The 16,217-nt window shown below is 33.9% G+C and overlaps 1 protein-coding gene across 9 annotated transcripts; it reads left to right on the top strand.

Annotated features, from left to right (window-relative positions):
• The first annotated feature begins 847 nt into the window (after positions 1–847).
• LOC147286923 (uncharacterized) lies at positions 848–15,116 on the top strand. 9 transcript variants are annotated; one of them, XM_086242470.1, is made up of 15 exons: positions 848–1,029; positions 1,333–1,409; positions 1,569–1,670; positions 2,072–2,146; positions 2,503–2,559; positions 2,736–2,774; positions 2,909–3,040; positions 3,198–3,257; positions 3,437–3,562; positions 3,890–3,984; positions 4,084–4,289; positions 4,754–4,955; positions 13,295–13,601; positions 14,179–14,255; positions 14,742–15,116. In XM_086242470.1, exons 1-15 carry the CDS (start codon positions 915–917, stop codon positions 14,923–14,925), a joined length of 1,854 nt encoding a protein of 617 aa, XP_086098596.1. In that variant the 5' UTR covers positions 848–914; the 3' UTR covers positions 14,926–15,116. The 9 variants fall into 9 exon arrangements, with proteins under 9 accessions (XP_086098596.1, XP_086098597.1, XP_086098595.1 ...); XM_086242471.1 differs by lacking the exons at positions 13,295–13,601; positions 14,179–14,255; positions 14,742–15,116 and adding exons at positions 5,049–5,355; positions 5,923–5,999; positions 6,492–6,935 and having other exon boundaries at positions 2,072–2,116; XM_086242469.1 differs by lacking the exons at positions 13,295–13,601; positions 14,179–14,255; positions 14,742–15,116 and adding exons at positions 5,049–5,355; positions 5,923–5,999; positions 6,492–6,935.
• The last annotated feature ends 1,101 nt before the right edge of the window (positions 15,117–16,217 follow it).

The following is a 16,217-nucleotide window of genomic DNA, read 5'->3' as shown; positions in this document are numbered from 1 at the left end:
CAGTAGACCAAATATAACAATGTTGATTGTACATGTCATGTAATTTTTTTAATACTCAAAGTATTTTTATAATTATTAATTTCTCCTTAGAGAGAATTGTTTTTAATCACTGTTTTTAATGGAACTATATTTTGTTAGTATTCCTTTAATCTCAACAGGAATTCAACATATGATGATAAACATATATCCGCCGATAGTTTGGAAGCCATGTTCATACAAGCATTGTCAAACTTTACTTTCTAGAAGATGACATATGAGATATCATTATTTGCTGGATTATTGAGTTAGTCAAGCTAAAGCTTCTTGTTATTAGAGAGAGCATCTAACTATTTTTGCGTGTTGTACTCTTTTTCCTTCAACTAGGTTTTTGTCCTATTGAGTTTTTCCTAACAAGGTTTTAATGAGACAAAACGCATTTAACATTGTATCAGTGATATTGTAAAAGTTGCACTATTTTTTCTTCACTTTAGTTTTGTCTTATTGAATTTTTCAAGTAAGGTTTTAACAAGACAATTAACTTTCACTAATTGGAGAAATTTAATAGCATCAGAGGGAGTATGTCATCAAACAAAGTAATCACATTGTATTTTTTTTTCTTTGTCCAAAGTTTTTATCCCATTGTATTTTTCTAATAAGGTTTTAATGAGGCAGTATCGCGTGCTCGCTATCAAAAACACAATGTAGATTGTACATTTTTTCTTAACTAGTCTTTTATGTTTAGGGGAGTGTTACAAATATTATTAATTATATAGTTATCTATTATCATGTTTAATATTTATATTATGTATTTAGAGCTAATTGTATAGATAATTGATAACAATCAAATTCAAAGTAAAATGGAGACTTAAGGGATTCAAACCGACTCTCTGTTTTTCTTTTTCAGGATTCAAAACCTGAAACAAAAACAGGCGACAATGGAGGACATTTGCTTTCAAGACCATGAAAATTACACATTTCAATTCATCAAGCTCAACAAAGTTGGCACGCGTAAACTCACTTCTTTCATTATCTACTACTTTAAACGCGTAGGTACAGCTTATTTCCTCTTTAGTTCTAATTCCTCTTTGTTTGTTTGGCTGCTCAGAAATTGGGGGAAAATGATAATAATTTTTTTTTTTGAAGTTTTAGTTATGATTAGGAAATTTTGGGTGAAAGTTTGATTGGCTTAGTCTTAATGCACCACCGTACCGGTGAAATTAAACTATATCATTTTATGTCATATTTTTTATTTTTGTTTTGAGATTGTTTAAATTATTATTATCGTATGTAATTATTTAAAAGAACAAATGGTTCAGATTTTTAGATTTTTTATTTTGTTTATTTCTTTTGCAGCAAACGATTTGCAAGAAGGTTGGCCGGCGGTGGAATCTGCTTTAAAAGAGCATGGTATTTCATGTGAACTGAATCTGGTATGTCTGTCATGATAAAATATATATATATTTTTTCAATTGAAAACTCAATCTTATGTTGAATTTGTAAATATGAATTTGTGGAATCAACTCTATATCTTGATCAGGTTAATTGTAATTCAATTCGAATTAAAATATTGTAATTCTAATTATGGTCAGGTTAATTGTTCCATGACAGTCTCATCAACCAAAAGCACTAAACCCTTTCAAAAGTCTAGGCATCTTCTTAAACTCTTGTCCGTAGGTTTTCCTCCACACCGGGTACGTTTAAATGGCGGATCTTGTTTTATCTGTTGCGTATGAGCCATGAGCTATTCGATCTACAAGTTAAAATAATCGATTTGAACTACTTTCTAAGGTTGTTGTTTCAATGTAATTCTTCAAGGTTACAACATGCCAATAAGATTGGTTGCAGGATGAATATTAATCATACATATATGCATTTGATTTTATGTTAGAGTGTATATATATATATATACATCTTAATGAAAATCATGCTCAATTTTATCTGCCTTTAATTAAGATGTGATATTTATGACGATTTCTATTTTTACTTGAAAACTCTAATGAAGTATGTATTTTTTCTTGGAATTGATTTGTTATTTGACCTGCTATCTTGTATTAATTTTCTGATTTGAGTGCGGAACGTGTTTTGATCACAGGCATTAAATATACTGAATGATGAAATGCAATCTCAAGTCATCGAGGTACGCTTTCCTAAAGAAGGTGTGACCAAGGTGGGTATTGATTAAAATTCCTCCACATTTATTTTTTGCAGGTGTCTGTCAAGTTTTCTTCAAACAAATCTAAGTTATTAACCTTTTATAATCTATGTTTCTGCAAGCTTTCTCGGTAGTTATGAACTTGTGATGCGGCTAGGACCTTTTAATTTCAGGCTTGAGCACTGTCACATAGTGATTAGAGCTTTTGTTTGATGTTAGTGAAATATGAATGTGAGGATAATATATATAAGCCTAATTTAGGTGTCCTACTACCTACTCCATGAAGAGTCAGACCGAATAAATCTTTGTAATGCTGGAAATTGCAAAAGTTCATTGTTTAGCTTGTCCTAATCTCTACTAAACGTGTGCAGGATGAAGCTACTAAATGGGTGAAACTTCTCAAAGGCTCTGAGAATTCAACCGTAAAGGTGCATCTAGTGATCTGATTCATGTTTTACTGATCTTCCCGCTGAAAAAAATAATATAAAAAGAAAAGATAAACTATAAGGCAATTATATATATTGCTTCAGATTCTGTTAGTTATATCTTTAATTCTTTTTTCTGGTTGCTTCTCTAATTTTTCACAATACAATTTGGGAAGCAGGAACTTTGTATCTTGACAGAATGTGATATTATTGTTTTTGTAAGTGTTACTGCTCCTCTGTGATTTTGATGGTTTTATATGTTGTAAATATATTTTTGTTTCTGGTCTTCCAACCTCCAGGTGAAGTGAGAATTACAAATTTAATAATTTTCAATTTGCCTGTAAATGAATAGGGAGCCCGACGCATGGTTGCTGCTATTGGTCCATTTCAAGGAATTAATTTAGTCAGGAGGATTGTGTTGGACTGCGTTAAGGATAGACATCGTCCTCAATCCCATATCACGAGGCTTATGTATAATCAAGCGGTGAATACTCTTGATGCATTGTGTGCCTGAGTTGTGAGATATATATATATATATATATATATATTATACACATTGCCTGAGTTAGACATCAGAAGTTCAGCTATTTGCTTCGTAGGTTATTGCTGAGCTGATACTTTTCTAATGTGGGCATACACAGGGTCTTAACGAAACTGTCAAGAAGTTAGAAAACGAAACTGGAATTACATCACTCATGGAGGTTGGTTGTTAGTTACATTTGTTTATTGCTTCTGGTATTTGAAACTTCTTCGCCGTTTTAAGCATAACCAAACTTCTGGTAATTGGCATCTTGAGCTTCTAATTGATTTACCCTTACTGTAAGAGAAAACTTTGTGGGCCATTTAATATTGTCATACTTTTTATTGGTTAATCAATTAGGCTGTGCGGTTCATGAAAACCCAAATTATTTGTCATGAACTTATTTATACAAAGTTTACGGAAGCACTGCACCGGATACAAGATACAGATGCGCTAGAGATGATTGCAGACAAGTTCGGCTCTTCAGTAAGTAATTAATTTTACATATAATCTATATTCATGCCATGCCCAATGGGCTTCTTGGATTCTTTTGCCCTCACCTTACTACATATTCGGACTGATAGTTTGTGTGAAGTTTTTGGAGAAAAGAGTTAGAATTATGATATTAGGTTGTTAATGGAAAATGGTGCTGCAATCTATCGCTTACTAAATGCAGGCTATGCTATTTTGATTTGCCTTTAGCAAAATTCCATTGTTCCTTTCCTCTATGTTTTTCAATTACTAGTCTCTATAAAGGGATATATGATTTATTTGCTGTTAATGAGCAAATTCTTATGAGCATGATTTCTACAGGATTCTCCTGAAGTGCATGGTGATGCATCAGAGACACTTTTTGCTATAATAAGGTTTGCTCCACCTGGACTATCTACTAAAATCTCCAGCCCAAGGTAGCATTTGATTTCTTCTTACATATACTAAAAATTTTACACACACATTTCCGCTCTAGCTTCTCTGTTGAAGTTTGTATTTATGTGTAACTTATGCAGTTTTATACGAAGATTATTTCGGCATGCTTTGGAGGAGTCACGACCAAAATCTGTTCTCGTTAACTCACTGTCGGTGTGCATCTCTTTGTTAGACCCAAGGAGGATAACATTGGGAGCATGTGAACATTTATACGGACATAAAATTACTAGTGGATCTAGAGTTGCTGCTAATTCTGATACTGTTGTGGGTATGCTGGAGAGACTAGGTAAAATTATCTCCTAAAATTGGTGCATGGTACTTGCATTAAGTTAAGTTGGTGTTTGTGTACGACTGCTATACATGCACATGCATTCATGGTGGTGTATATATATATATTTATAGAATGCTTCCCATATCTGGATGTCCCGATTTAACAAAATCTGGTCCCATAATTTCACTCGTTGGATGTTTGTTGATTATGCACAGAACAATTAAGCTGCTAAGTAATATCATAGTGCGTTGCTATAATGACAAGCATTGGGAAAGCAAGTCTTTAATCGTTTTTTTTTTTGTTTTACAACTTGTACTTTTGTTTTATTATTACTGCAATGTATATTAAATCATGCATAGAAACTCTAAGGGCGAATGACCATTTTGGTCCATGTAGTTGTGGGATTTATGAAGGAGAAAATTTTGTTCTTTCAAGGAGTATAAAAACTGAATACTGATCATCAATCTTCTATCCTGCAGGTGATTTGCTGAAGCTTTTGGATATTTCTTCAGTGGACAATGTGTTGTTAACAACATATGGCAGGTTACAACCACCTCTTGGAGAAGATCATTTAAAGATTTTAGAGTTCATTTCAGTATTGCTGAAAGTTGGTAGTAAAGCTGCTGAGAAGGAACTTATTCGTCTTGGAGCAGTACAAAGAATTTTAGACTTGTTTTTTAAGTAAGTTCAGAGCTGTAATTTCTTATTTTATAAAAAGTGAATTGATACAATTAAGCAAATAATAATTCCTCAATTTCATTCTGAGTATTCCAGGTACCCATTTAATAACTTTGCGCATCACCACATAGAGAAAATAATAGTATCATGTTTGGAAAGCAAGAATGCTCCTCTTGTACGACATCTTTTTTGCGGGTGTGATCTACTTGGAAGAATTCTTGAAGCAGTAAAGAATTTCAAATTGGCATCTCATTCGAACAAGGCAACAGTTCCTGCTGAGGGCAGATCACCACCCAGGATAGGGAATATTGGACATTTGACACGTATATCCAACAAAATCAATCAACTGGGAAACAAAAATAGAATGGGAAGCAAAAATAGATGGATTCGGGCGTATCTGCAGGTTTTTTTTATCTATTTCTCCATATTTATGTTTCTGTCTTTTAAGTTTAGTATCTATGTGGCCAAAAAAAATTTTAGTATCTATGAAATAAGTATTTTCAACTGAATTGCATTATTCTGTTATGGATTGTAGCCCAGTCTTTTAGATGGTTGTTTGAGTGATTAGCAGACTCTTTCCACTTCTTGTCTTATGGTGTTGATTTTTTGCATCCCCTTGACCCTTTTTTCTATTATTTTTACTTGAGTTATAAAAAGTATAATATTCTTGGAAATTATATTGGTGTTTTCGCACTTTCATTGAAGTTGAAAAATCATAGAACTTAAATCTTTTATTCCTTTTTTTGTGTCCCTGTAAACTCTTCCTTTTTTTATTTACAACTCTATTTTAGTACTAGTTCAATATGATTTCCTTTAGACTTGAATATAATATTCTTGGTTGTTGCTTTAATGCTTTTGTGTGGAATTATGTAGTTATTATCAACTAAATGAGATTATCTTAACTGAATAGTACAAACATGCTGCTATCTTCACTGTTCAATCATTTTTAGAGTTCTGATTCTCTTGACAGAAAAACAGTGAGTGGACTGATTGGTATGCAAATATTCTTTCAAAGCGAACCCGAGTAGAGGATGTTTGGGCGTGTGGGTATGTTTTTCCCCTCAAAAGTAGTTAGTTTGCTTCTCTCACACTTGGATTTGATTTGCAATTACTTATTCTCTGTAAAGCTCAACTAAAATCGCATATATTTATATCCACTTGATTGGCCAATCATCCAGGTCAGTGCAAATTTTGTAGTTTCTGTTTCCACACACTGATCAATTGTGTTTAGGCAGAAATGAATGGGATCCCAGGCTGTGGTTATTTGTCCATGTTGCATATATTAAAAGATAATGGTAAAATATCACCTTGGTAACACAGCTCTCTTTTTCTTTTTCTTCTATTAAAAGCATGACTTCATTAATTAAAATGAAAAATTTCAATGCGCTCTGTATACAGAAAACACAATATAATGAAAACACAGTACTATATCACTAATCACTCTAAATAACAACCAAGCTTATTGATTTATTTGTCAGTTTGTTTCATTCTTTCTTATTTCAAAAATTTTATGTATCTCATGTGTTCACCTATCTACAGGGGACCAAACAGTGGCAAACGCTTAAGAACACAAGAATTTCGAAGTAGCAGCCCACCCCATTCAATCCAATCCTCACCCCCATTCTCCCCACTCCCAAGTTCAAGAAAAGACTTGCTGCCAACCATAGTCATTTCAGGATCGAACTATGGATGGCATGTTAAAGTATGTGGGCCAGAAGACTAGAAGAAGACATAATTAGTGGAGGCTTTTTCTTATTTGAGTTTTGTGTATTAGTTCTGTTTATGCCTTGAGACCTAAGTATTGCATGAGGCAATATACTGCAAAGATTCTGTTATATGTGAAGTCGATTTTAAGTTTATTTGCACCCAATCCATAATACACCCATTGTTAATGTAAATTTGTAAAACTGTTCAAAGACTTCAAGCAGCCATTTTGTTGTATGACTTGCATAATTAAAGTGCACGATTCTATTGTTTAAATTGTTAGGCCGCAGTACACACCCACCCAAATTAATGATTGGTTTTGTAGTCTTCTTTAAAGCTCCATTTGGATGCAATGAGTTAAGAGAAGGATTTGAGTATTAAAAGGCTAGATTTTTTTTTGGTTAACAAAGAACTAACCACAAACAACTACAATCCTCCTCATTCAAACTAACAATATTAATCAACTACAATCCTCCTCATACAAACTAACAATATTATAAGGAGGGGAAGCAAAAAAAATTAATGTCCAGATCACTTGAATGACTCATGCAGGCAAGACCATCAGCCACCATATTCTGTTCCCTGTAAATATGTCTCACATTCACACTCCAATTCCTGTTGGTAAAATCTTTGCAGCCAGTAACAATACTAAGAAGGGGATGGCATTGATCTAAAGGGTTTGAAATCAGATTCACTGCAATAGCAGAGTCCATCTCCACCTCAAGCAACCTGCACCCAGCATCCCAAGCCATTAGAAGGCCTTCATAAAGACCCCAGATCTCTGCATCAAGGACTTGCCCCTTGCCCAAATTGGTAGAAACCCCAGAAATCCAAACCCCATTAGAGTCCCTTAACACTCCCCCAGCACAAATAGTATTAGAATCTTTAAGAAAGCTCCCATCAGTATTAAGTTTCCACCCTCCCTCAGGAGGAAGAATCCATTTAACTTGAATCAATCTCTTAGCAGAGCCATTTGAAGAATTTTTGTTGGCACCAAACCATTCCACAGCGATATTCAAGATAATCTCATGAGGCCACGGAGGAAGTTGAAAACTAGGATTAAAGACAATTTTACATCTCCATTTCCATATATACCACAAAGCAGCAGCAAATAAACAGCTCCAACATCAAGACATGTTTGAGAATTCAAATTAAGAAATAACCATTCCATAAAAGGGTAAGCCATGGAGGTCATCAACTCCCTATTTGAATTGAAAGCAGCCCAAATTCTCATGGACCACTGCACCCTCTAAAGAGATGATCCATAGATTCCAAGGGATTGGAGCAACGAGGGCAGCAGCTAGAAACAGCCAACCCTCTCCTTTCTAGCTTCACTAGTAAGAATTTTACCATGCACAACAATCCACAAGAAAGTTTTTAACTTGGGAGGAATGTGGAGCTTCCAAATAAAGCACCATCTCCACACATCCCTCTCATCATCTTCAAACAAAGACTGATAAGCAGATTCAACTGAAAATTTACCTGCTGAAGATAGGCCCCAAATGAATTGATCTTCCTAAGTATTCAACCCTCCAGCATGAATACCATGAATGACCTGCACAACTTCTGAAGGGAGAAATTCAAGAAACAGCTCAGACTTCTAGCCCTCAATACCACAAAAATTACTCACGGGCAAATTAAGTAAATGTTCAGGAATAAGACACAAAGCAAGTAAATGCAAAGGGCCTATAATCCAGTCCAATCATCAACCCAAAAACTGGTATTCTCACCAAACCCCACTCTCCAATGAAGCCCATTATTTATAATATGAGCCCCATAGAGTACTCTGTACTCCCCTCCAAGTAGAAGAGCAGTTAGTGAAAGAGTGATCCTTTGCAGTCAAGAAGTCCATAGTCTGCAAGTATTTTCCTGCAAAAGAAATAAATACAATATAATTAATGTAGTCCCCCATTCCCAGTTGCAACAAGAATTGATGCAGCCAATTCTTGAGCAGCATCTAGTTCACCCTTACATGCACTTACATAAATTAATTCGGGAATTGTATTAATTTCCAACACCATATTATAACTGAAAGAACAATAATAAAGTTCTCATAAGCAAGGGAGAGAGAGCAATATATGTGGTGACTCTTGTAAAACAACAATAACAGTTATATATATAATTTGAACATTGATCATCATCATATCTCACCAAAAAAAAAAAAAAAACAAAAAAAAAACATTGATCATCATCATATCACAGGATTTTGATCAACCTAAGTGATTGTGCTACCTCTGTCATGATGGGCCTGTCGTCTGGATTAATTATTATTATTATTATTATTTTTTTTTAGTCAGATAAATTTTTAATTATCAAAATTAGTATTATAGGTATCACCAAAAGAAATTAGAACTACAGGGAGTTAAGTGGAAAATTGGAAAATCGTGTAGATTACAAATGTAATTTAACTTTTTATTTTTTATTTTTTTTATTTAGGAAAACACGACGTCTAACCGATTCTCTGTTTTTCTTTTCCAGGGATTCAAAACCTGAAACAAAAACAGGCGACAATGAAGAAATTACGCTTTCAAGACCCTGAAAATTACTCAACCGAAGTCATCTGGCTCAACAAAGATGGCACGCATAAACTCACTTCTTTCATTATCAACTACTTTAGACGCATAGGTACACCTCCTGTTTAGTTCTAATTCCTCTTTGTTTGTTTGGCTGCTCAGAAATTGTGGGAAAATAATAATAATTATTTATTTTGAAGTTTTGGTTATGATTAAGAAATTTTGGGTGAAACTTTGATTGGCTTAGTCTTAGTGTACCACCGTACCGGTGAAATTAAAGTCTATCATTTTTATGTCATATTTTTAATTTTTCATTTGAGATTTTTTAAATTATTATTATCGTAAGTAATTATTAATTATTTAGAAGAACAAATAGTTCAGATTTTTAGATTTTTTATTTTATTTATTTCTTTTGCAGAAAAAGATTTGCAAGAAGGTTGGCCGGCTGTGGAATCTGCTTTAGAAGAGCATGGTATTTCATGTCAACTGAATTTGGTATGTCTGTCACGTTAAATTAATGTTTTTTAATTTTTTTCAATTGAAAACTCAATCTGATATTGAATTTGTTAATATGAATTTGTGAAATCAACTCCTATATCTTGATCAGTAGTTTATTTCAATTCAAATTATATATATTGAAGTATTGTATTCCTAATTATGGACAGGTTAAGTGTTCCATGACAGTCTCATCAACCAAAAGGACTAAACCCTTTCAAAAGTCTAGGCATCTTATTAAACTCTTGTCTATAGGTTTTCCTCCACATCGGGTACGTTCAAATTGCAGATCTTTTTTTATCTGTTGTGAATGAGCTCTGAGCTATTTGATCTACTAGTTAAAATAATCGATTTGAACTACTTTCTAAGGTTGTTATTTCCATGTAATTCTTCAAGGCTACAACATGCCAATAAGATTGGTTGCAGGATGCATATTAATCACACATATATGCATTTGATTTTGTGTTAGAATATATATATATATATATATATATATACATCTTGATGAAAATCAGGCTCAATTTTATCCGCCTTTAATTAAGATGTGATATTTATGACAATTTTACTTTTTACTTGAAAACTCTAATGAAGTATGTCTTTTTTCATGGAATTGATTTGTTATTTGACCTACTATCTTGTATTAATTTACTGATTTGTTTGCGCAGGCATTAAATATACTGAATGACAAAATGCAATCTCAAGTCATCGAGGTACGCTTTCCTAAAGAAGGTGTGACCAAGGTGGGTATTGATTAAAATTCCTCCCCATTTAAATTTAGCAGGTGTCTGTCAATTTTTCTTTAAACAAAGCTAAGTTATTAATCCTTTATAATCTATGTTACTGCAAGCATTCTCATGTAGTTGTGAACTTGTGATGCGTCTAGGACCTTTTTAATTTCAGGCTTGAGCATTGTCACATAGTAATTAGAGCTTTTGTTTGATGGTAGTGAAATACAAATGTGAGTATAATATGAGCCATATAAGCCTAATTTGGGTGTCCTACTACCTACGCCATGAAGAGTTGGACTGAATACACTTTTGTAATGCTGGAAATTGCAAAAGCGCACTGTTTAGCATGTTCTAATCTCTACTATTAATGTGTGCAGGATGAAGCTACTAAATGGGTGAAACTTCTCAAAGGCTCTGAGAATTCCACCATAAAGGTGCATAAAGTGATCTGAATCATGTTTTGCTGATCTTCCCACTGGAAAAAGTACAAATAGAAAAGATAAATTTTTAGGCAATTATATCTATAGCTTCAGATTCTGTTAGTTACATCTTTAATTCTTTTTTCTGGTTGCTTCTCTAATTTTTCACAATACAATTTGGGAAGCAGGAACTTTGTATCTTGACGGAATGTGATATTATTGTTTCTGTAAGTGTTACTGCTCCTTTGTGATTTTGATGGTTATATATATTCTACATTTCTTTTTCTGGTCTTCCAACCTCCAGGTGAAGTGAGAATTACAAATTTAATGATTTTCAATTTGTCTGTAAATGAATAGGAATCCCTACGCATGGTTTCTGCTATTGGTCCATTTCAAGGAATTAATTTAGTCAGGAGGATTGTGTTGGACTGCGTTAAGGATAGACATTATCCTCAATCCCATATCACGAGGCTTATGTATAATCAAACGGTGAATAGTCTTGATGCATTGCGTGCCTGAGTTGTGAGATATATATATATATATACATATTATATACACATTGCCTGAGTTAGACATCAGAAGTTAAGTTATTTGCTTCGTAGGGCATTGCTGAGCTGATACTTTTCTAATGTGGGCATACACAGGGTCTTAATGAAATTGTCGAAAAGTTAGAAAACCAAACTGGAATTACATCTATCATGGAGGTTGGTTGTTAGTTACATTTGTTTATTGCTTCTGGTATTTGAAACTTCTTCACTGTTTTAAGCATAACCAAACTTCTTGTAATTGGCATCTTGAACTTCTAATTAACTGTAAGAGAGAACTTTGTGGGCAATTTAATATTGGAATACTTTTTATTGGTTGATCAATTAGGCAGTGCGGTTCATGAAAACCCAAATTATTTGTCGTGAACTTATTTATACAAAGTTTACGGAAGCACTGCACCAGATACAAGATACAGATGTGCTAGAGATGATTGCAGACAAGTTCAGCTCTTCAGTAAGTAATTAATTTTACATATAAGTTATATTCATGCCATAGGTATCTTGGATTCTTTTGCCCCTACTTTACTACATATTCGAAATGATAGTTTATGTGAAGATTTTGGAGAAAAGAGTTAGAACCATGATCTTGCTAATATGTTGTTAATGGAAAATGGTGCTGCAATCTATTGCTTACTAAAAGCAGGCTACACAATGTTGATTTTGCCTTTAGGAAAATTGCATAGTTCCTTTCTGTTATATGTTTTTCAATTACTAGTTTCTATAGAAGGATGATTTATTTGCTGTTAATGAGCAAATTCTTATGAGCATGATTTCTACAGGATTCTCCTGAAGTGCATGGTGATGCATCAGAGACACTTTGTGCTATAATAAGGTTTGCTCCCCCTGGACTATCTACTAAAATCTCCAGCCCAAGGTAGCATTTGATTTCTTCTTACATATACTAAAAATTTTACACACACATTTCCGCTCTAGCTTCTCTGTTGAAGTTTGTATTTATGTGTATTTTATGCAGTTTTATACGAAGTTTATTTCGGCATGCTTTGGAGGAGTCACGACCAAAATCTGTTCTCATTAACTCTCTGTCGGTATGCATATCTTTGTTAGACCCAAGGAGGATAACATTGGGAGCATGTGAACATTTTTATGGACATAAAATTACTTGTGGATCTAGAGTTACTGCTAATTCCGATGCTGTTGTGGGCATGCTGGAGAGGCTCGGTAAGATTATCTCCTAAAATTGGTGCATGGTACTTGCATTAAGTTAAGTTGATGTTTGTGTATGACTGCTATGCATGCACATTCATTCATGGTGGTACTTATATATATTTATAGAATGCTTCCCACATCTTGATGTCTAGATTTAACAAAATCTGGTCCCATAATTTCACTCGTTGGATGTTTGTTGATTATGCACAGAACAATTAAGCTGCTAAGTAATATCATAGTGCGTTGCTATAATGCCAAGCATTGGGAAAGCAAGTCTTTAATCGTTTTTTTGTTTTTGTTTTACAACCTCTACTTTTGTTTTATTATTACTGCAATGTATATTAAATCATGCATAGAAACTCTAAGGGCGAATGACCATTTTGGTCCATGTAGTTGTGGGATTTATGAAGGAGAAAATTTTGGTCTTTCAAGGAGTATAAAAACTGAATACTGATCATCAGTCTTCTATCCTGCAGGTGATTTGCTGAAGCTTTTGGATGTTTCTTCAGTGGACAATGTGTTGTTAACTACATATGGCAGGTTACAGCCACCTCTTGGAGAAGATCATTTAAAGATATTAGAGTTCATTTCAGTATTGCTGAAAGTTGGTAGTAAAGCTGCTGAGAAGGAACTTATTCGTCTTGGAGTAGTACAAAGAATTTTAAACTTGATTTTTAAGTAAGTTCAGAGCTGTAATTTCTTATTTTATAAAAAGGGAATTGATACAATGAAGCAAATAATAAATCCTCAATTTCGTTCCGAGTATTCCAGGTACCCATTTAATAACTTTGCACATCACCACATAGAGAACATAATAGTATCATGTTTGGAAAGCAAGAATGCTCCTCTCTTACGACATCTTTTTAGCGGGTGTGATCTACTTGGAAGAATTCTTGAAGCAGAAAAGAATTTCAAATTGGCAGCTCATTTGAACAAGGCAACAGTTCCTGCTGAGGGCAGATCACCACCCAGGATAGGGAATATTGGACATTTAACACGTATTTCCAACAAAATAAATCAACTGGGAAACAAAAATAGAATGGGAAGCAAAAATAGATGGATTCGGGCGTATCTGCAGGTTTTTATATCTATTCTCTATATTTATGTTTCTTTCTTTGAAATTTAGTATCTATGTGGCCAAAAAAAAGTTTAGTATCTATGAAATAAGTATTTTCAACTGAATTGCATTATTCTTTTATGGATTGTAGGCCAGTCTTTTAGATGGTTGTTTGAGTGATTAGCAGACTCTTTCCACTTCTTGTCTTATGGTGTTGATTTTTTGCATCCCCTAGACTCTTTTTTCTATGTTTTTAATTCAGTTATAAAAAGTATAATATTCTTGGAAATTATATTTGTGTTTTCGCACTTTCGTTGAAGTTGAAAAATCATAGAACCTAAAATCTGTTATTCCTTTTTTTTTTGGTCCCTGTAAACTCTGCCTTTTTTTTTTTTTTTTTTTTTACTACAACTCCATTTTAGTACTAGTTCAATATGATTTCCTTTAGACTTCAATATAATATTCTTGGTTGTTGCTTTTGTATGGAATTATGTAGTTATGAACTTATCAACTAAATGAGATTATCTTAACTGAATGGTGCAAACATGCTGCTATCTTCATTGTTCAGTCATTTTTAGAGTTCTGATTCTCTTGACAGAAAAACAGTGAGTGGACTGATTGGTATGCAGATGTTCTTTCAAAGCGAACCCGAGTAGAGGATGTTTGGGCGTGTGGGTATGTTTTTCCCCTCAAAAGTAGTTAGTTTGCTTCTCTCACACTTGGATTTGATTTGCAATTACTTATTCTCTGTAAAGCTCAACTAAAATCACATATATTTTTATCCACTTGATTGGCCAATCATGCGGGTCAGTGCAAATTTTTTTAGTTTCTGTTTCCACACACTGATCAATTGGGTTTAGGCAGAAATGAATGGGATCCCAGGCTTTGTGGTTATTTGTCCATATTGCACACATTAAAAGATATGCTTGTTTTTTTTAATGGTAAAATATCACCTTAGTAACAGAGATCTCTTTTTCTTTTTCTTCTTTTTAAAACATGACTTCATTAATTAAAATGAAGTCATGTTTACTATATCACTAATCACTCTAAATAACAACCACTCTTATTGATTTATTTGTCAGTTTGTTTCATTCTTTCTTATTTCAAAACTTTTACGAATCTCATGTTTTCAGCATTTAATGGTGTAATTAATTGTAACAGGGGACCAAACAGTGGCAAACGCCCAAGAACACAAGAATTTCGAAGTAGCAGCCCACCCCATTCCATCCAATCCTCACCCCCATCCTCCCCAGTCCCACGTTCAAAAAAAGACCTGCGGCCAACCATAATTATTTCAGGATCGAACTATGGATGGCATGTTAAAGTATATGGGTCAGAAGACTAGAAGACATAATTAGTGGAGGCTTTTTCGTTTTTGAGTTTGTGTATAGTCCTGTTTATGCCTTGAGACCTAAGTATTGCATATGAGACAATATGCTGAAAATATTCTGTTATATGTGAAGTCAATTATAGCATTTCTCATACAGAACATGAGATGGTTGATTAATATTTATTTGAGGAAAGCACTTATAGTCAGCTCTATATTACCATGTATGTTGGGGAAAAAAAGTTGGAAAGAAAATTTGGGCTAAATGGAATTGTGCTTCCCAGAACTTGATTTAGGGGCTAATTGAAAAATAAAAGGAGATGAACGGCTGCTTGTTAATTTGAGCTGTATGATCCCTTGAAAGAATCCCATTAAAGATCCATTCAAGCAGACATAGAAAAGTCAGGTGTAGGTTGCACAGGCTGTGATGATTAACTTCTCTGGGACTTCCAATGATGCAAAGAGCCTTGGATTGAGGAGAAATGTCATCGAACTATATCATAAGCCTTCAGTGTATCATTCTTTATTGCACATTTTGCTTGTTTTGAGTTTCTTTATATGGTCTTAATTGGCTCATTGCTTGCAGGGTTTCTAACTTTTGGGAGTAATTAAGGTAATAGACTAATAGCTGTAGCATTTAATTGATTACCAGTACTTGAAAGAAAGAACTGATGGCTACTACAATCATTTCCTTTCCCATTATAATTATATGCTTGGATTTTTTTAAAAACATGGCTGAACAGTATCCATGAGGGCAATAAAATGATAACTAACATCAGCCTCCCCATTGCTTTTCCTACCATTGTTGATTTGTTGATGTCTATTACCTCCTATTTTTGTCTAGTCTTCTCTACTGTAATCCACAAGTTAGTAACATCCTTGAATTCCATCTGTTGTGTTTCTTGAGTATCTCCTCAGGCATCCTTGACTTCACAGCTATGACCAATGAATTTGCAGTGACTACTTTGTGCTGGCTTCCAAGAGTAATATATTATCACCTCAATATTGTAGTCTCCATTTCTAGTTGCAACAAGAATTGATGTAGCAGTACAGAGAATTTTAGACTTGTTTTTTAAGTAAGTTCAGAGCTTAATTTCCTATTTTATAAGAAGTGAATTGATACAAATTTTTTTTTTTTGATGAGAAATTTTTTTTATTAATGAGAGGAATCCTCATACAAAGCATGCTCGAGCCAAGGAGGCCCCGAGTTCACATCCAACCAAATGGAGCACCCAAGGTTAGACAAAGCAAAACGAGCTAGTAAATGAGCAACTACATTGGAATCATGCCGACGAAATTGACACAGAGTA

This window comes from Dryas octopetala, chromosome 4, assembly GCF_963921425.1.
Source record: "Dryas octopetala chromosome 4, drDryOcto1.1, whole genome shotgun sequence".
NCBI lineage: Eukaryota > Viridiplantae > Streptophyta > Magnoliopsida > Rosales > Rosaceae > Dryas > Dryas octopetala.
The sequence above is the reverse complement of the archived record's forward strand: the minus strand, read 5'-3'. Positions and strand labels throughout refer to the sequence as shown.

Coding starts and splice junctions, on each gene's coding strand:
- LOC147286923 (XM_086242470.1), top strand. CDS start 915: ATGGAGGACATTTGCTTTCAAGACCATGAAAATTACACATTTCAATTC. Junction 2,147..2,502: donor CTAAAGAAGGTGTGACCAAG/GTGGGTATTGAT, acceptor AAACGTGTGCAG/GATGAAGCTACTAAATGGGT. Junction 14,256..14,741: donor GAGGATGTTTGGGCGTGTGG/GTATGTTTTTCC, acceptor TAATTGTAACAG/GGGACCAAACAGTGGCAAAC.